Source organism: Chamaea fasciata, unplaced genomic scaffold (assembly GCF_029207755.1).
Source record: "Chamaea fasciata isolate MVZ Bird 193981 ecotype frontalis unplaced genomic scaffold, bChaFas1.0.hap1 SCAF_2, whole genome shotgun sequence".
Classification (NCBI taxonomy): Eukaryota; Metazoa; Chordata; class Aves; order Passeriformes; family Sylviidae; genus Chamaea; species Chamaea fasciata.
Window position 1 is genome coordinate 42,489,296 of NW_027094087.1, and position 17,967 is coordinate 42,507,262.

Below are 17,967 nucleotides of genomic sequence, written 5' to 3' on the forward strand. Positions count from 1 at the left end.
TCTCACCCGACAAAATTTTAAAGTCGAATTCAGGTGCTCCTCCAAAAAATGCCACTGTATGAAATTTGCCTGTTTTCAAGTCCCAACATCTGTTATGATCAAAACTCAAAAAACAAAAGCAGAGATTTCCAATTCTTTTCTTGTTAAAAATTTTTATGTACCTAAGGTTATATGTAGAGCAATTTAGTCTTCCAAATTCCATTTAAAGATGAGCTGTAGTCTTTCAGTTTCAGTTGATCAAAGCCTGCCATGACAAAAGTGGCTGGGAGTTGCCTTAGTTTATGGCTTTTAAAAAGAAGGTTATGGCTCTGTGCAACTTTCTGGGATGAACTTGGATTGCTGAATATTTTGGTTGATTTCTCTCTGAAATTATTTACAATGTGTGTCACTGAAAGTTACTGGTCTTGCCACCGGGACCTTCAGGTAGCTGATCCTGCAGTAAACTGATGTGGGAACAGTCACTTGCCTGAAGGAGTGCTTTTAATGTAATGGCTTTTCTTCTCTGATTGTCCTTGCCTTTTAATGTGAATCTTGCTTTTTGATGTGAATGTCACATTTCAACTCCTTTCTTTAAGTGCACCAGCTGACCTCAGTGTTTTGTGCTTTCTGGTGTACATGCAGAGTTTAGAACTACTGGTATGGAATAAACCCATTTTTGATTGACTGCTCAGTACTGTGCATGGCAATTGGCCAACTGGCAGTTCTTGCAGGCAGAGTTTTGATGGCAGGTTGCCATTATTTTCAAACTTTTTTCCCTCTGTTAGGGCAATATATAGTCTTTTACAATGGTTTTTCAGGAGAAGTTGTTCTCTAGAGGCCAGTTATCTCAGGAGGTCCTTGGCTTCAACTCCTACCCCTGAAAATTGATCACTGTTTAGGAAGAATCACTGACCTAAATACAAAAGGCTAAACCTGATTCATTCTTCTGATAAAGTGAGAATGTGGCTTTATTTTCTTCTTTGCTGTACCTGTTAGCATAGGATCATAGAATTTCCATAGGCTGGAAAAGGTCCTTGAGTCCAACCATTAACCCAGCACTGCCAAGAGCACCACTAAACCATGTCCCTGAGTGCCACATCTACACATTCTTTAACCAAGTCCAGGGATAGTGGCTCACTCCCTTCCCTGTTTTACTGCGTGACGGCCCTTTCCATGAAAAAAGTTTTCTTAATATCCAGTCTAAAGCTTCCCTGGCACAACTTGGGGCCATTTTTTTGTTACTTGGTAGAAGAGACCAACTCCACCACCCTTGGCTACAACCTCCTTTCAAAATAGAGTGATGAAGTCTTGAGTTTCCATTTCTCCAGGTTAAACAACCCCAGCTCCCTCAGCTGCTCCTCACAGCACTTGCACTCTTGATCCACTCCTTGGATATATCTCAACATCTCTAGCTAGACATGGTGCCTGGCATTTAATCCTCATTTATTTTAGTGATGGAGATCCACTATGGAAATCCAGTCGGATACTGTGCTTCAGCTCCTGCACGCAACCTGAAACACCTGTAAGAAAGAATGTCTGGAGGCAGGAATGCAGCTGCTGCTTCCCTCTGGATCCAGGGCATGTCCGAAGCAAATGTCACCTGCTGAGCTAAGGAAGAACAGCGCAGTGTGACTTTTTAATAGTCTGTGAGTGGACACCAAAATTAAAGAATGTTAGTCCTAGTGCATTATCAGGTTATATCCCTGAAAAAGAGCTTTACACTGCAGGAGTAAAGGCAGAGTTAAATAAGAGCTTTCGTTTTGTTCAGCATGTTTTCGGCATTACTCGTTTCTGAAAAATATCCTCATCCAACCTGGATGTTTTTGCTATATGCTACATAAATATTTTCAGAGCAAAACCTTCAGTTCTTCCCGAGACAGTATTTGTCAGTTCCTGTGTTATCTCTGGTTTGAACTTGAAAACTCTAAATCAAAGGTCTAGACTAGACCACCTTAGAACATCAGCTATCGAGTGTCAAGGAAGCAAAGGAGTACAAATGCTTCCCTCACCAGTGCCTGTCCCACTCAGCCTCTTGCTGCATGTCTGGAGAGTCTTTGGATATATATGGAATGTAAGAAGTATTTTACTTCTGAGAGCAAAGACAAAGTGAAATCCTCTCTCACAGGGAAATGAATGAGATGTAGAAGAGAAAACTGATCTGAAGAAGTTTTGACAAATGTTAGTTCTACAATGTGAAGATCAAATAATTAAAATTAAAAAAAAAAAGTCAAGGTAAATGGATGTTAACAAGTTGTTGAAATACTCTTGCTTTCTAGGTGCTATATCCAAAGTTTCATTCTTAAAATTTTTTCGAGCTTGTGGTACAAGAGGATGGAAAGGTGCAAATAAGTAAACACTGCTTTATGGGACTGGTAGACATCAGCTCTGGGGAAAGCTCCCTTCAGTTGTGGGTTACTGTAACAGTAATGCTAACTCCTTCAGGGATTAAAAAAGTGGTTGAGGAGAAGAGACTGATCAGAAACAAATACACAGTTGCTTGTCCTAGACTGTGTGCAACAGCGTAATTCATAGAACTTTTTGTTTTGAACCTCTTCCTTTGAGATACAAAGCTTGAGACTGGGAAAGAACCAGGCTTCTGGCCTAGCTCTGTTCACGTTGGAGAGACAAGGTGAAGAGAGGCACTGACAGGCTGGGAAACAGCTGTAGAGTTTTAGTGCTGGCCTTCGCTTGGAAATCAAGGTTCAGAGACAAGAAGAGAGTGTGCGGTGAGAAAGCACAGTGCAGAAAAGGCCGTGGAACAGGGGTGGGGATCCTGAGACTCGGCTGGGGGTTGAGCTGGCATCAGTGGCTCTGCGAAGGCAGCTGCCCGGACCGTTCTCGGCCAGGTTTGAATTCTGAGGTAACAATGTTAAGGGTTTATGCCGTGGCCAGGCGGGAAGGGGTTTAGGGGGAGTTAAGTAGCTGACTCTTCTGGAAACAGCACGCAGCTGCAGCACAAGGGCACGCCAGACACAAAGCGTCCCTGGCTCAGCAACACTCGGCACTTTCATCCCCACTGACCTTGTCGTGCGCAGGGCGTTTCCGATACGGGATTAAATGCCCGCGGCTCAGGTCAGTTTGACCCGCAGCGTGTGGCGGGCGAGGGCCGGACCGAGGAGGGGCGGAGCGCAGCCTCGGTGACGGAGAGGACACACCCCCGGGGTGGTTCTTTTTCCGCAAAGGATCTTCCACGCGGTCTCCATACGGTTCGCTACCAGTGGTTTTCCTTCTCGGCACGGCATCCCAGGCTGTCCGCCCCGCGCCCGGGGCCGGCCCCCGGTACCCGCGAGCGGCAGCACCGCCGGCGAGAGGAACTCGCCTGGCGCTGCGGAACCACAGAATCCGTTCGGTTAGAAAAGACCTCCGGGATCATCGAGTCCAACCTGCGGCTGAACACCAACCACCGTGGCAAACAGACCGTGGCACTGAGTGCCGCGCCTACTCTTTCTTTAAACACCTCCAGGGACGGTGACTCCACCGCCTCCCTGGGCAGCGCATTCCGATGTGTCACCACCCTTTCCGTGAAGAAGTCCCTCCCGGTGCCTAAAGGGGCTCCCGGCGTGGGGAAATCCCGCGCACGCGGCGGCACCGCCCCTCAGCCCCGCACGTGCCGGCCCCTCTGACGCCGCCACCCGCCTTCCGCTCCAGCCAATGGCCGGCGCGGGCGTGGCACCGCCCTGGGCCGCGGAGCCAATGGCTGCGGGCAGGGGGCGGGGCGCCGCCGGCTATAGGCGGGGGTGGTGGCGGCGGTGAAGGTGACGGGGACGCCGGCGGGAACATGGCGGCGGCAGCGGGGGCGATGCTGAGCGGGCGGCGGCCGGCGGCGGGGCTGCTGCGGGTGAGGCGACCGCGGGCCCAGCTTTCCCTTCTCCTTCCCTGCGCAGCCCCGGCCCCTCCGCGGGGCCCGGATAGGCTTGGCTAAGGTCACACCGGCCCCGGCGCCGGGGCGGCTGCGCCTCCTCCCCGCACCTCTGCGAAAACCCCCGGCCCGGGAGGCAGCCGAGCCGAGGGAGCGGGGTGAAAGGTGAAGCCGCTGGTGGGTGAAGGGCAGCCTCTCCCGCGTCCGCGGGCCCCGCACTAAAGCCCGGAGGGACTTTTATCCGCGATCCTGAGCGCGGCTTTTTTCCACTGTCAACGCCGGGGGTGCCGCGGCTGCCGAGCCCCGTCCGGTACCCGCTGCAGCCACAGGGATGTGCAGCCATAGGGATGTCCCAGCCGCGGCAGGGCCAGCAGTCGGGTTGGATGCTTCTAATTAAGCAGTGTAAAGATACGGATTTGCACCTTTAGGTGTTGTTTCTCAGCTGCACAGTGGGATGATGCTGCCCAAAGCCTGGCAGCACCGCTGGCACTGTCGGATGCAGGTGCCAGCTGTGCCTGCCTTGCCTGCGGCGCTGGCGTCCGACACGGCTGCAGGGAGCTGTGCTGGGAAGAAAAGGAGGGCAGGCGGATCGCAGCCGAATTGCCATATGTAAAGCTGAAGGTTGCATTTTACCAGCTGTGGAAGTGGGGCCTTCCTTCCCTCCCTCCTTCCTTCCGTCCTTCCTTTCCTTGACGACACGTGTGAACACTCCTAGCAGACGCCAGTTGCACTTGGTAAACAATTGTCTGGTTTGTCCAGTTTAAATTTCAGGCCTTGTGCAGTAAGGGCATTTTTTTGGTAGTGTCGGTATTTATTTTGTTAGGCGGGAGGTTTTGATTGGCTTGGTTTAGCTTTGTCTTTTTGACACTGACCCTTGAAAATACTGCTATTAAAGCCCTGTAAGGGACAAAATTATTTTTCAGGGAATGTTTAATTTGAAACTTCCTGCTGGGTATTATGACCTGAGCTGGGCAGAAAAACTGACAAAAATCCCCAAACCCCTAAACAAAACAAAAATCAAACAACTAATTCGAAACAGTAAAGATAATCAGTCTTTTGTTTGTTGAAGGCTGGCAAATGAAGAGGAGAAACAGATGAAATTTTTGTGTTACGGACACAGCCAGAAGGCATTTTGTAATTTATAAAAACGATGGTGTTCTTTTGGTGTCCTCAAGCAGTTGTTTTTAATTAGTGTTTGTTTAGATCTGGTTCAGTGATGGCCAGAAGTTTCCAGTGTGCTGAAATGGGTAAATTGACAGAGAAAATCGCTAAAGAAAGTGGTTTAAGTCACTAATGGAAAGATCATTCTGTTAAAATATGAAACAATACCTACAGATGTAATTTTGTATCTTTGCACTGCTTAATTAAATGAAGCTACTGGCTGGTGAATTAGACTTCTCTAATTAGATAGTCCCATTTTATTATTCTCTTTTAGTGTGACGTTCTAAATTATTTATCTTCATTTTTGTTTATGAAACACCAAGGGAATGGGAGCTGTTGGTGCAAACTTGCCACTGTTTTAAAAGCAGTGGAGTTAATGATAGGAATGAATGAACCAAAGTCCAGGGAAGCAGACAGAGAGTCCAGTAAACTTTTCCAAGATAACACCACTCACCTCTGGCTTAGGCATATGCTATAGGTGTACATAACAGACTTGAACAAAATGAATTGGGTGTTGTTTTTGAAGGAGTATTTGTTTATTTTTCAGAAAACATTTTATCACAGATGTTATGGTGAGACTGTACTAAACTACACTTCCTTTAAAAGGCATGTTGTGATTTTTTTCATATTTTTCAGTGTTTCTTAGATGTTAATTTTTGAAATAATCACTTCTATGAAAATGTGAAAATGGGTATGTTACAGAATGAAACATTGTGGCATTGGCTTTCTTGATATGAGATTCTGAGGAGTTTCTTATTTTCAGGCTCTGAAGTACACAAGCCGTGGTTATGCCTCGCAGCGTACTTTAAATGTAAGTATAAGGCACTATCTGACTAATAAATTGCTATTTTAGATTTGTTTGTTAGTCACTGACATTTTAAAGGAAATAATCACAAAAAAAACCTGTCTTAAAGACAACGTCACTTGTGCCCAAGCCACATTTTACTGCAAAATCTGAAAAGTCAGATTGCCATTTTTATTTTGATTTGCTAAGTGTGGGACAAAATTAGAAGTGTGTCAGCTGACATAAGCTTCATGTAACTATCAACCCAGAATAGGAAAAAGTAGCTGATATGAACTGATCCCTTTGAAATGATTTGTGTTATCCTGCAACCTTGCTGTTACAACATAAAAGATGAGGACAGGTGTGTTACTATCAGTGAAGTCAATCCTGATGAAGGGGTTACAGTAATAGACAGCCCTTCTTAGTTTAAACAAGTATCATTTTCTTAATTTCTTTTTCCTAGTGTTTTCTTTCTTTTCCTGTCTAAATAAATAAACCCTCATGACCAGGTCCTGTAAAGCTTTGTGGTTAATTTTCACTCAAATCAATACAGCTGGAATGCCAGATTCTCATGCTGCCCTCACAGGGTTATCAGGTGTGCATGTGGATGTAGCACTAAAGCTAAGAGGCAAAATAAGAGTAAATTGTTTTTGCTACTACCATAGGGTTGAGTGTCATACCACGTCTTAAACTGCTGCTTACACATTCTGCTGGCATCTGGGCTTTTGAATATATTCAGTGGTGGAGACTTCACAACCACTCTGGGTAACCTGTGCCAGAGTTCAGTCACACTCCCAGTGGAGAAGTGTTTCCTGATGTTCACTGGGAGCTCCTTTGTGTGAGTTTGTGCCCACTGGTCCTGTCACTGGGCACCGCTGTAAAGAATTTGGCTTTACCTTCTTTGCACCCTTCCTTCCACTACAACCCTCTGGTGTATGAGCCACTCCTCCCAGTTTGGTGTCACCAGCAAGCCTGCCGAGGGTGCACTGCACCATCATCCAGTTCATTAGTGAAGGTGTTGCACAGGACTGGACCCAGTGGGGTGCATCACTGGTAACTGGCCTCCAACCAGACTTTGCAGCTCTATCACCACCCTCAGCCTGGCCATTCAGCCCTTTTCCATCCACCTCACTGTCTGCTTGTCTAGCCCATTATTCATTAGCTTCTGTTTGAGGATTTTATGGGAGACAGTGGTGAAAGCCTCACTGTAGTCCAGGAAGACAATGTCTGCTCTCCCTTCCTCTACCAAACCAGGCTCTTGAATGTAAGAAGGCTGGCAGTTTGTCTGAGCATGGCTCCCCCTTGGTGAATCCATGCTGATGACTCCTGATGATTTTCTTGTTTATGTAGATTTTTTTTAGGATCAGTTGTTTCATCACCTTTCCAGGGATTAAGGTGGGTCTGACTGACCTGTAGTTCCCTGGGTCCTCTTTCTTGCCCTTCTTGAGGATTGGCTTTTCTCCAGTCCTTGGGCACCACTCGTAATTGCTGTGACCATTCCAGCATTATTGAAAGTGACCTTAAAACATCACCTGCCAGCTCCCACAGAAGTCATGGGGGCATCTGATCAGGACCCATGGATTTGTGTATGTCCAGTTTGCCCTGACTTGTTTCCTCTTCCACTTAGGGTGCATCTGCCTTGCTCTACCCTTTCCTCAGTCTCTGGGGCCTGGGATTCCTGAAGACTGAGGCAAAGAAGGCATTCAGTGCTTCAGCCTTGTCCTTTGTCACCATGTCCCCTGCCCAAATCAGCAGCAGGCCCATATCTTCCTTGCTTCTTAGGTGCTCATGGAAGCCCTTCCTGTTGCCTTTGACACCCCTTGCCAGATTTAATTCTTGGCTTTCATAACCTCATCCCTGCATGCTCAGACTGTGTGCCAGATTCTCTGTCCCCATTTCCATCTCCTGTATGGTTCATTTTTGTGTGTGAGTTTTGATGTCCATCCTGGCATTTCTACCCAACTTACTGCTTGTTGGAATGGATTTTGCTGGAGCTCAGAGGGGGTAATCCTTGAACATCAGCCAGCTTTCTTTGATGCCCCTTTGCTCCAGGATGTTCAAGATTCTTGCAAACATCATCAATTCCAAGGCTGAACTCAATGCACTCCACCTGTTCTGTCCCATAAAGCTCCAGGCCTCTCCTCTCCCCACTTGCCTTGTCCTCTTGACCTGTCTTTCCTGGAGAGCCCTTATCCCTGCATGGCAGCACTCCAGCTATGGGAGCCATCTCACCACAGCTCTGTGATCCTAAACTTGTGTGCTGCAGCTGCACACCCATCTCCTTATGCTTGCTCTCTATATAGATTTTAGTGCTCTGAAACACTTGCAGGATGAAAGAGAAGCTGTGACATCAGTGAAATAATAAGAAGTAGATACATTTAAAAAACACTGGGATATGTGTGCAATTGTGAGAGAGATTGTGACTTGTACTCTGTTCTTCTGCCCTTAGGAGGTGGTGATAGCAAGTGCGGTAAGGACACCTATTGGATCTTTCCAAGGATCTCTTGCATCACTGCCAGCCACTAAACTTGGTTCCATTGCAATTAAGGGAGCAATTGACAGAGCAGGTATGTGCACACAGTTTTTTTCCTGTGACAAAGAAAACCTCAAGTGGCTCAGTGTCTTTTCAATGGCTTGATAGTGAAAAAAACCTGCAGTGTCCTGGGTTTTTTGCTTCTGTGGCATTTTGAAGTCTATCCACAAAAGCCATTTAAATGAAGTTGACTGTCAGGCTTTGTTTCAATCTGAATTAAGTGCTGTGCCTAGGAGCAGAATGTAACCTAGGGGTATCTGTGCTAGTTCAAATGTGATTGAACATGGTAGCTGGATTTTTGGGATGGACTTTTATGATGTGTAAGCTGATGCAAAGGCTACTTGCTGCTGAGATCAGTGGCCTTTCCTTTCCCTGCCCATTTTTTATATGGGCACTTGTACTTGAAGGACGGCCTTGTCAGCCTTTTGGTGGATTCAATCTAGCGAAAAAGGATTTTTTAGGGGAGAGGAGGGTTAATACTACAGGAACTTGGACACCAGGGCTCTTTCAAGAGATGCAGCAGGGAGCAGACCTCTTCTCTCTGGTGGCAGTTTGCTGTGGCCTTGTCTTGCCCTTGCAAAACAAACAAAACTGTCTTTAGACATAATTCTAGCACAAAAAAAGTTTTGTGCATTTAACTATCCATGAAAAATGTGCTTCTGAGGTGATTAGTGGGACTTGGAAATGTTGACTTCAGTGAAATAACTGCAGCCTGTTCTGCAGGGTGTCAGGGGAAGTCTCTTGTGGGTGGATCAGCAGTTCACCATACTCCATGAATATGAGGGTAGAGATCTGGAATGCACCCACCGGGGCCTGGGTTCTGTTTGCACGTGGGTTGGGTGTGGCACGTTTCATTGGTCTTTGATAGAAAAGTTCAATAGGAACCTTTGTCAAAAGGATCCTGAATCCAAACAATTTTGTTTTGCAGGAATCCCTGCAGAAGAAGTGAAAGAGGCCTATATGGGCAATGTCCTGCAGGCTGGACAAGGACAAGCTCCAGCAAGACAAGCAGTCTTGGGTGCAGGTATTCCTTCTCTTGACACTGGGGTTGAAGGTTTTCTCTCTTGATGTAGCTGGAATGTGTTGGTCTGTGAGTTAAAGCAGGGTGGTGGGCAGCCCTTTGTCAGGACAGTCTGTGGATGCTTTTTTCCCTGTGATGGGTGAAGGGTGTGTGTTGTACTCCTGCAAGTGGGTTGTTGCTGCCTACAGTGTTTGCAGAACCTGGAGAAGACAGTACTGGAGACCGGGCTCCTAATTCCACTGTATTTTACATTAATGATGGAGGCTGCTCTGAATCTTTTAAAAAACAGACTTTTTTTTTTCTTCAGTATATCATTATTCTTAATTCTAACTGGATAAGGAGTCAGTGAGTTTCCCTCAGCTCATGAGTATGTACAACTCATCTTCCTGCAGAGTCTGGAGCTGACACTGGAAGGATTCACTGTATAATATTAGCTGTAACATGAAAGTTATTGGGGTGCAGAAATTATTTTCTCCCTTTTTCTGTGGGGGTGGGATTCCATACCTTAGCATGTTTCTAGGAAAGTCTGTGGGTCAGGGAAGAACTGTGTACTTTCTTGGATCTATTCCTGTACATTTTTGAAGGAGAAGGAACTACTTCCATGTTAGGCAAAGTGATAAATATGGCTCTTTTCTTTCACAGAATTATATAGTGTCTTGAGTTGGAAGGCACCTTAAAGATCTCGTTCCAACCCCCCTGCTGTGGGCAAGGACACCTTCCATTAGACCAGGGTGCTCAGAGCCCTGTCCAACCTTGCCTGGGATCTGTCTTGTTACCAGTTGCTAAACCCTGCAGCTTATTTATGCTCTTTCAGCCTTGGATGCTGCTTAGAGGCAGGGATCAGGAACATTTCTGGGGTCCCTTCCTTGATCTTCCATTTCCTTGCCTTCCCCCTTATCACAAGTCAGTTGTTGAAAGGGGAGAAGCAGAAGGGGTCTCCTAGAAGGATGGTTACTATGGATAAGTGTGGATAAATTGCCCTGGCAGGCTAAGTAATGCAGGCTGGACATCTTGGACCTAGATAAGAAAATGTGTGCTATATGAAATGTTGCTGAAATACCACTAAAATACCAAAGTCTGCTCTTCAAATAACAGCTGTACCACCTTCTTTGACTCAGGTCTGCCAATTGCCACTCCTTGCACAACTGTCAATAAAGTCTGTGCTTCAGGAATGAAATCAATCATGATGGCTGCACAAAGCCTCATGTGTGGGAGTCAGGTACGTGGATTTTGTGCTGTTCCATGGAAAAAACACACAGTTAATATTGTAGATCCTGTCCTACCAATGACTGTGCTCTTTGATTTGGGATTGTGTTTTGGCTTGGGGTAATAAAGCTAATTAGCAAGGGTTTCTGTTGTTTTGTTTATGCAACCTTATTTTATAGTCATTTAAGTATGTTTGAGTTCAAAACAGAAAAGAAAGTGAATACTATAGTTGGACATGTTTTTAGAGCTGAGAAAACAAGTTGGACTGTTTGGGGGTATTTACATCATCTCTCTACTGCTCTACCCCCACCCCACCTACCAGTCCAGGCCCCAAAATATAATTAAGGGAATTTCCAAGCTTTCAGTTTTGAAAAGCTGAAGAAATTTTTATAGACTTAGTTTTTGGTGACTTGAATATCAGACAGTATCAACATTTCAATGAATTAAGTACACATATTCAAGTAATGTTGTTTCCAAGCACACTAAAGATCTTTCAGGCTTTTTTATTGTTTTGGAAGAAATGGATTTTATTGTTGCTAAATAAGCTTTTTCATTAAAGAGCTTGACGAAGGAGAATTGCTCATCTCTGTCAACTTTCTTACAAGATTTTTTATACAATGGGAGAAATTTTGTCACTTGATGGGAGGACAGGACAATACATCATTTTCAGTAAGCCATTAAATAGTGTGCAGCAAAGAATGTGGGAGAAGTGTGAATGTGAAGAAAGACATTTCAGTTTTGTTTTTAATTCCACAAGCAAAGCATTTTGGTAGCATCTTTGGTTCTCTGAAGTGAAAATATCATCAGTTCAGTTATATATATTTTTTGCTTTAAAAGTAAGTGGCTCATAAGTGAGGAATGCTTTTGTGTGTGTGTCCAGAACAAAAGTAAAGTATTTAAGTTTTGATGTCCCTTCTGTGGAAATCACAGTGTAACTGGAGTTAAGCAACTGCTTTATTGCTTTGACCTTGCTATGCAGAGAACAGCACTTTGTCTGGGGCTTGCTGAAGTTGATGGAAATCTTGTCACCAGACTTTGAACCAGGCCCAGCATGTCTTTGTAAACAGCTACATTTGGATTTAGTCATTTATATCCAATGACTTCATGAGAGTGGTTGTGCCTTTGGTTGGTTTGACAGATGTAGGCCATGAGCTCCGAATAGAAGTGGAGTTTTCAGCTGAATTAATCATACAAGCTGTGCTGCCAGTCTCAGCAAAAGCAGAGACTCAGCCAGTTATTAGTCTCTTAGAGCTGTAAATCATGAGGGGGTTGGTATTGGTTTGTTTTTCCGGGCTGTGGGCTGTGAGGTATCCATGGTATGACTGTCAAATGATGGTTCCCAGTGGCTTGAGTCAGTGCACACCGTTATATAAACAATTGTATTGGCTCTCTCTCCAGGGCTCTCACTTTATGGAATTGAAATGCCAGGGACGCTTGTTCCTCTGATCTGCTGCTGCTTCATCTATATCTCCACTGCCTTTCCAATTTACCTGTCCTTTCAATAGTTTTGTCTCCGGCCTTCTTTCTTTTCTTTATTACTTCATGTCATGTTTCTGCCAGGGGGGATTAACTATCTTCAGTTGTTCCTGTTGTTTGCTTTCTAAATGTTTAAAAGGTTTTTTTTTTTCCCCCTCTTTCTCTAAGACTCCTCAGAAATATGAGGCATCCATGCTTAAGGTTTTACTGATATTGTTCCTACAAGAAGTCATGGAGAACACACTGCATGATTATTACTTTCATCTTGTTTCCTTTGGGCAGGATGTCATGGTTGCTGGTGGAATGGAGAGCATGTCTAATGTTCCCTACACAATGAGCAGAGGGGCAACACCTTATGGAGGAGTAAAGCTGGAAGACCTGATAGTAAAAGATGGGCTGACAGATGTTTACAACCATATCCATATGGTAAATATTCCTGAAAAGTGCCCAAGTATTTACCATAGATAGACCTGATGCAGCTCTGCAGAGCTTGCTTATAGTTATGAAACGGCTTCATCTAGCAAGCCTGGAAATGAGGAGGAAAAGGTCTTCCATTTCCAGGTTTTCCTGCAGGAACTGTAATGGAGGGGCTGGACAGAAGACCAGCATAGCACAGCAGTTAGTGTGTTAGTAATTAACCTGTCTCTGCAGTCTGAATAACCTAAAGCAAGCATTAAGAGAAAAATTAATTCTGCTACTGATGAGTTGCTGTCCCTCCATCTGAGGGACAGAGCAATGAAGTTGCTTGGTGTCTTTGAGGATACCTGCTCTGTGGGATCCAGCAGGCTCATGTTTTTCCCTCCCCCAGAGTACATATCTCATATCTCCTGTGAGAAGGTTTGAGTCAGCTGGTGTGCTTACTCATCAGCAGGGGTTACCCTGCTTAAATTGGACAAACAAGGGCAAACTTAGGATGGGTTTGGAAAACAACTGATGCAAAGAGTCAAGAACAATGACCAGGGAAGAAAAGTTTGAAAAGGGAACGGCTACTTTCAGCTTCTGCATATTTCTGACCTTTACCAGTGGTAATTCACAGCTGTAGAGCATTATTGATTGATCAGTTGGTGTTCTTGCTGGGATACAGGAAAACATGTCTTGAAGAATATTTCCTGTGATCCAGAGATCTGATACAGACCTCACTTGTGTATGATTTATTCTTTTTGCACTCTAGTGCTTAGGCTGTGTGGGAATGTTGAAATTTATTCACACGTTTCAGCTAAAATGGATTTTGAATGTGAGGATTTTATAGGAATCTAAAGGGTGGCTTTGATAGTTCCCTGCTGTGAGAACAGTTGGTTATAATACACAAAGTTTTAATAGATTGGGGCAGTATGTTGGAACCTTTTCTGTCTTATAGCGGATGTAGGTTGTTTAGAAAGCCTTAACATTCTGTGAGGACATACAAGAAAGTCGATAGGATGGCTTTAGGAACTTACTCTTGTCTGTGTTTTAGCAGTAGCCTAAGTTGCTGGTGCTTTGAGGTTTGAAGGCTTTAAATTCATTAATTACATAGAAGTGAATTTGCTTGTTTGAAGAACAGGAGGGACATAATATTAAAGGGTTTTGTGTTGATTCATGGAGTTTTCTAATGAATTGAGAAGTGGAACAAAACCTGTTCAAGGGAAAATCTTTCCAGTTGACTAAATGAATTTTTTTCTTTTATCACTAGATACTTAGTGTTGATAATGAATTGATAATTACAATCATGATTTATCTATATATAAAATGCTTTGGTTGTATCATTCTACTTATTTCTTTCCAGTTATTATAAAAAAAAAGGGATAAATACTTTTATTTCTACAGTTTTTAGAGATTCTGAAGGCTAAGAAAGCCCTGTGTGTTGACCTGTTCTTGTAACCTTTGGAATAGGCAAGGTAACAATGGAATGAAAACACTAAGAAAAGGATGTGAACATGTGGTTCTGTAGCTGAACAATGATCTCCTACCTCTGAAGATGTCAGCCCTAGGAACTTTAAAACTTACTTTCTCATGCAGTTTTTCAATTGGAGGGAAAAAAAAAAAAAAAAAAAAGCCTTGTAAGCAAAGTTCCTCTATGCCTTTGATCATCTGGATCCAGAAAACATTTGGTAAATCTGATGATTATATTTCAAAACCAAAAGTTACTATTTGTTCTGTTTTATGAGTGTGTAAATCAGAAATAGATACCAAATATTAGTCACATTCAGTTCTGGAAATCTCTGATTGAGGTTTTTTCAGTTGTAGTTGTGCTTTGCATCTTCAGGAATACCAAACCTAACAGGCCTGGTTTTCTCCAAGGGCAACTGTGCTGAGAACACTGCAAAGAAGTTCACCATTTCCAGAGAGGAGCAAGACAAGTATGCCATAGGCTCTTACACCAAGAGCAAAACAGCCTGGGACTCAGGAGTACTGAAAAATGAAATAGTTCCTGTCACTGTTTCAAAGAAAGGTATTGTGGAAAAGTGTGATGAGATGAACTGTGTTTCTCAAAGAAAGCTGTAACATTGTCTATGTTTAGTGCAAATTGTGTTGTTTAAACATGCAAATCTCAGGAACATTAATTTTGATCACCTAAGAATTTTCTGTTAGGCAGACTTTCTGGTGAACAGCAGTCAGTGACCTGCCTTCTGGTTTTTCTTTTTCAATTTTTCTTTAATGTTACACACCATATCTTCTTTTCTGTCCAAGTGAAAGGTTAGCTATTGAATTTAGTTATGGCTTAAGGACATCTATTGGTATCTATTTGTTTTAATTTACATTAAAGATACACTCTTTGTCCTCTTTGTTCAGCCACTGGGAAGTAAAAATGGATTTGCTGTAAATAAATTTGATTAAGGAATAACTTATTTTCAGTTTATGTAAGCACATTTCTTGATGTGCATTTTACATGCATTTGCACTTTTTTACTGAAGTAAGTTATTTATATAAGGCAGTTTTTAGTCAACAGTTCAAAAAAATACTAAACCAAATCTGAATTTCAGGGAAGCCGGATACAGAAGTGAACGAAGATGAAGAATACAAACGTGTTGATTTCAGTAAAGTTCCAAAGCTGAAAGCTGTTTTCCAAAAAGAAAACGGTAAATATTGTTAAAAGAACTGCTTAATTTTCTGCCAAGTGCAAGGATGCTTTGTCAGGGTGGGGAGTACTGCTCACAGGAGTCAGTGAACAACCACAGTCCCTGTATTCTTAAATGTCTGCAGAGATACAAAGAAATGTGCTGCACAACAGTATGAACTGGCTTGGATTACAAGATGGTCCAAGAACCTTAAACCAGTAAACACCTCTGTTTGGGACATTTACCTTAAAAAGAGTGACAGAAGGGTTTGAGTTTTGCTGTTGGCTTGGTCTCTGCCAAGTGTGAACTTGTTGCTGTGGAGCTGCAGTGGCTTTACAGAGTTCCCATTGCTTCCTGACTCTGTAATTGTAAGCCTTCGTGGCTAACTCAAAGCTGCCCCTCATTCACAACCCTTCCTGAGCTGGAATTCTGTGAGAAAGCCAGCAGTGCAGCTGCCATGGAAGGCATGATCTGAACTGGCACTGGGATAAGGATGCAAATACCTGTGGCTGCATTTGTTTCCTCAAACAGGTATCAAAAACCAACTCATTTTTAGTTAACTCAGTGCAACAGGTTTCACCAAATGATGGAGACTTCATGTTCCATGAACTCAGGGAAAACCAATCCTTAACAGGATATACAGGAAATGTTGTGCATAACACTTTCACCGCTGTCTGTGGAATGTTTTACCTTTTCCAGGAACTGTTACAGCTGCTAATGCCAGTACTCTGAATGATGGAGCAGCTGCTTTGGTGCTGATGACTACAGAGGCAGCCAAGAGACTGAAAGTCAAACCTTTGGCACGGATAGTAGGTATGATCTTTCTTACCTCTAGGGAAGACCTGGAAAATATTCTCAGACTGGGAGACCTGTGTGGCTGGTTACCTGACATTATGGCTGCATCTTCCCAGTACAGTCCTTGAAATTTCAAGTGTTATACCAGCAGACTTTTGATCATAAACAGAATTTTTTATATATAATAATATTAATAAAAATCGGAAAATATTATTGTGCGACTTACTTAGGGCATTACATTTTAGATGCATCTATTTCATAGACCATGGTATTCAGAGTTTTTCTATCTTGGCAGTGTTTGCTGCTTGCATGAAAGAAAGTCATGTATGGTAAAAACACAAGGTCTTTCAACACACTTTTCTGACTTTTTTTCTTTTTTCAGCTTTTGCAGATGCTGCTGTCGATCCTATTGACTTTCCAATTGCACCTGCATATGCTGTCCCCAAGGTGAGAATAAAACTGAGTGGACTTTGGAATAAAAGAACAAATTTCCCTAGCATGCCACTGTTGGTTCATCCCCTCTCAGTGGGTCTTCTTGAATTATGATGTCATAAATACAAAGAACAGATGTTTCACAGAGGACCAAGGCTAGAATGCAGATCTTCAGACTTAACAAATTTCTCACACCTGTTTTGAAAGAGAATATTGTTCTATGCTGCTTTTAGTAACTTTGGACATATTTACACCTTTGAAGCATTGCAGCTTCTATGGCCAAAAGGCAAAGTAAGTATGGTTATACACGGATAGACTTGTTCTAAAAGGAACTGAAGAGAAGCATGTGGAGTGAGACAGGACTGTGTCAGTTTAAATGGACTCACTGTAGCAGTAGTCTTAGTGCTGTGTGATTGAAATGCATCCTTGGCATGGGCTGCTCTCCATTCCTTCTTTGGTGAAAACTCAAGTTTATTGTTCAGTCCCTCAGTTTTGCTTTTTCCCATCTGACAAAGAGGTTCCTAAATGTGAATTTGTGAATCAGAGCATGGGCACCCTGAGTCACTGACTTCAAAATAGACCTATTATTTCTATAATTAGTTTCCTAATTTTTTCATAGTATTAATTATTTTGTATTATTTCTAGATTCTAAGTGAGACAGGCCTGAAAAAAGAAGATATTGCAATGTGGGAAATCAATGAAGCATTCAGTGTTGTGGTGCTGGCCAATATTAAAATGCTGGGCATTGATCCACAGAAAGTAAATATCAACGGAGGTGCTGTCTCTCTTGGACATCCAATAGGGTAAGCAAAATAAGCTCTGGGTTTTGCCCTGCATAGAGGCATTGTCTTCTAGGTAAACAAGTTTTAAGCAAATCAGAGTATGTTTGAACTTAATCATTACTATTGATTTCGTTGTGGGAGATTTGTTCCCTTTTTTGAAAGAGCTTTGCTGCATGTAGAGGTACTCTGTAGTACACAGGCTGACATAGAGGCCATTTCTTTTTCGTAAAGGAACTTTAGCTTTACATACGCAAACAAAACTCCACGTTTAAGAACTTTTGTGTTTATTCCTCTCTAGCTCCAGTTCTTAACCTGTATCACACAGAACTGCAGACAAATTAATTGTTTCAGTTTTTTTGTTGGTACTATATTCTGCCAACTGCCACAGGACAAAAAAATTAAGAATTTCCTTTCAAATTAAGAATTTCCTGTAAACTAAGCTATGTTCTTTTGTTTTTCTTGTATTTAGAATGTCTGGAGCAAGAATTGTCGTTCACATGGCCCATGCTTTGAAACCAGGACAATATGGTCTTGCAGGAATCTGCAATGGAGGAGGAGGCGCTTCTGCAATAGTGATACAGAAGCTGTAGCCCAAGTAGCATCAGAAACACAGCCTTAAATGCTCTCTGATCAAAATTACAAGTGGTAGCTGTTACATCTTATTTATCAATTCTGTAACTGCTATTCTAAAATTTCCTAAAGCATCAATGATTACAGATCCAGGCAGCTGGCCTTTTATTGCTTTATCAGTGTAAGTTTTTATACAGTACAAATAAACAATGTCAAATTTTAATTTTAGCTTGAAACCTGGCAATAAAGAATGTTAACTATGGCTCCCACTGTCAACTGACATATCGTTTCTTAAAGGCCCTTGAAAAGGAATTCTCTTGGTTAACTCACAGAA

The 17,967-nt window shown here is 43.0% G+C and overlaps 1 protein-coding gene across 1 annotated transcript; it reads left to right on the plus strand.

The window, feature by feature from the left end:
* Positions 1-3,722: 3,722 nt before the first annotated feature.
* On the plus strand, positions 3,723-17,909 carry ACAT1 (acetyl-CoA acetyltransferase 1). Its single transcript, XM_066175792.1, has 12 exons — positions 3,723-3,817; positions 5,763-5,810; positions 8,233-8,350; positions 9,245-9,340; positions 10,456-10,556; positions 12,302-12,445; positions 14,297-14,447; positions 14,980-15,075; positions 15,754-15,867; positions 16,232-16,296; positions 16,927-17,084; positions 17,533-17,909. The coding sequence occupies exons 1-12, from the start codon at positions 3,758-3,760 to the stop codon at positions 17,651-17,653; spliced, it is 1,272 nt and encodes a 423-aa protein (XP_066031889.1). The 5' UTR covers positions 3,723-3,757; the 3' UTR covers positions 17,654-17,909.
* The last annotated feature ends 58 nt before the right edge of the window (positions 17,910-17,967 follow it).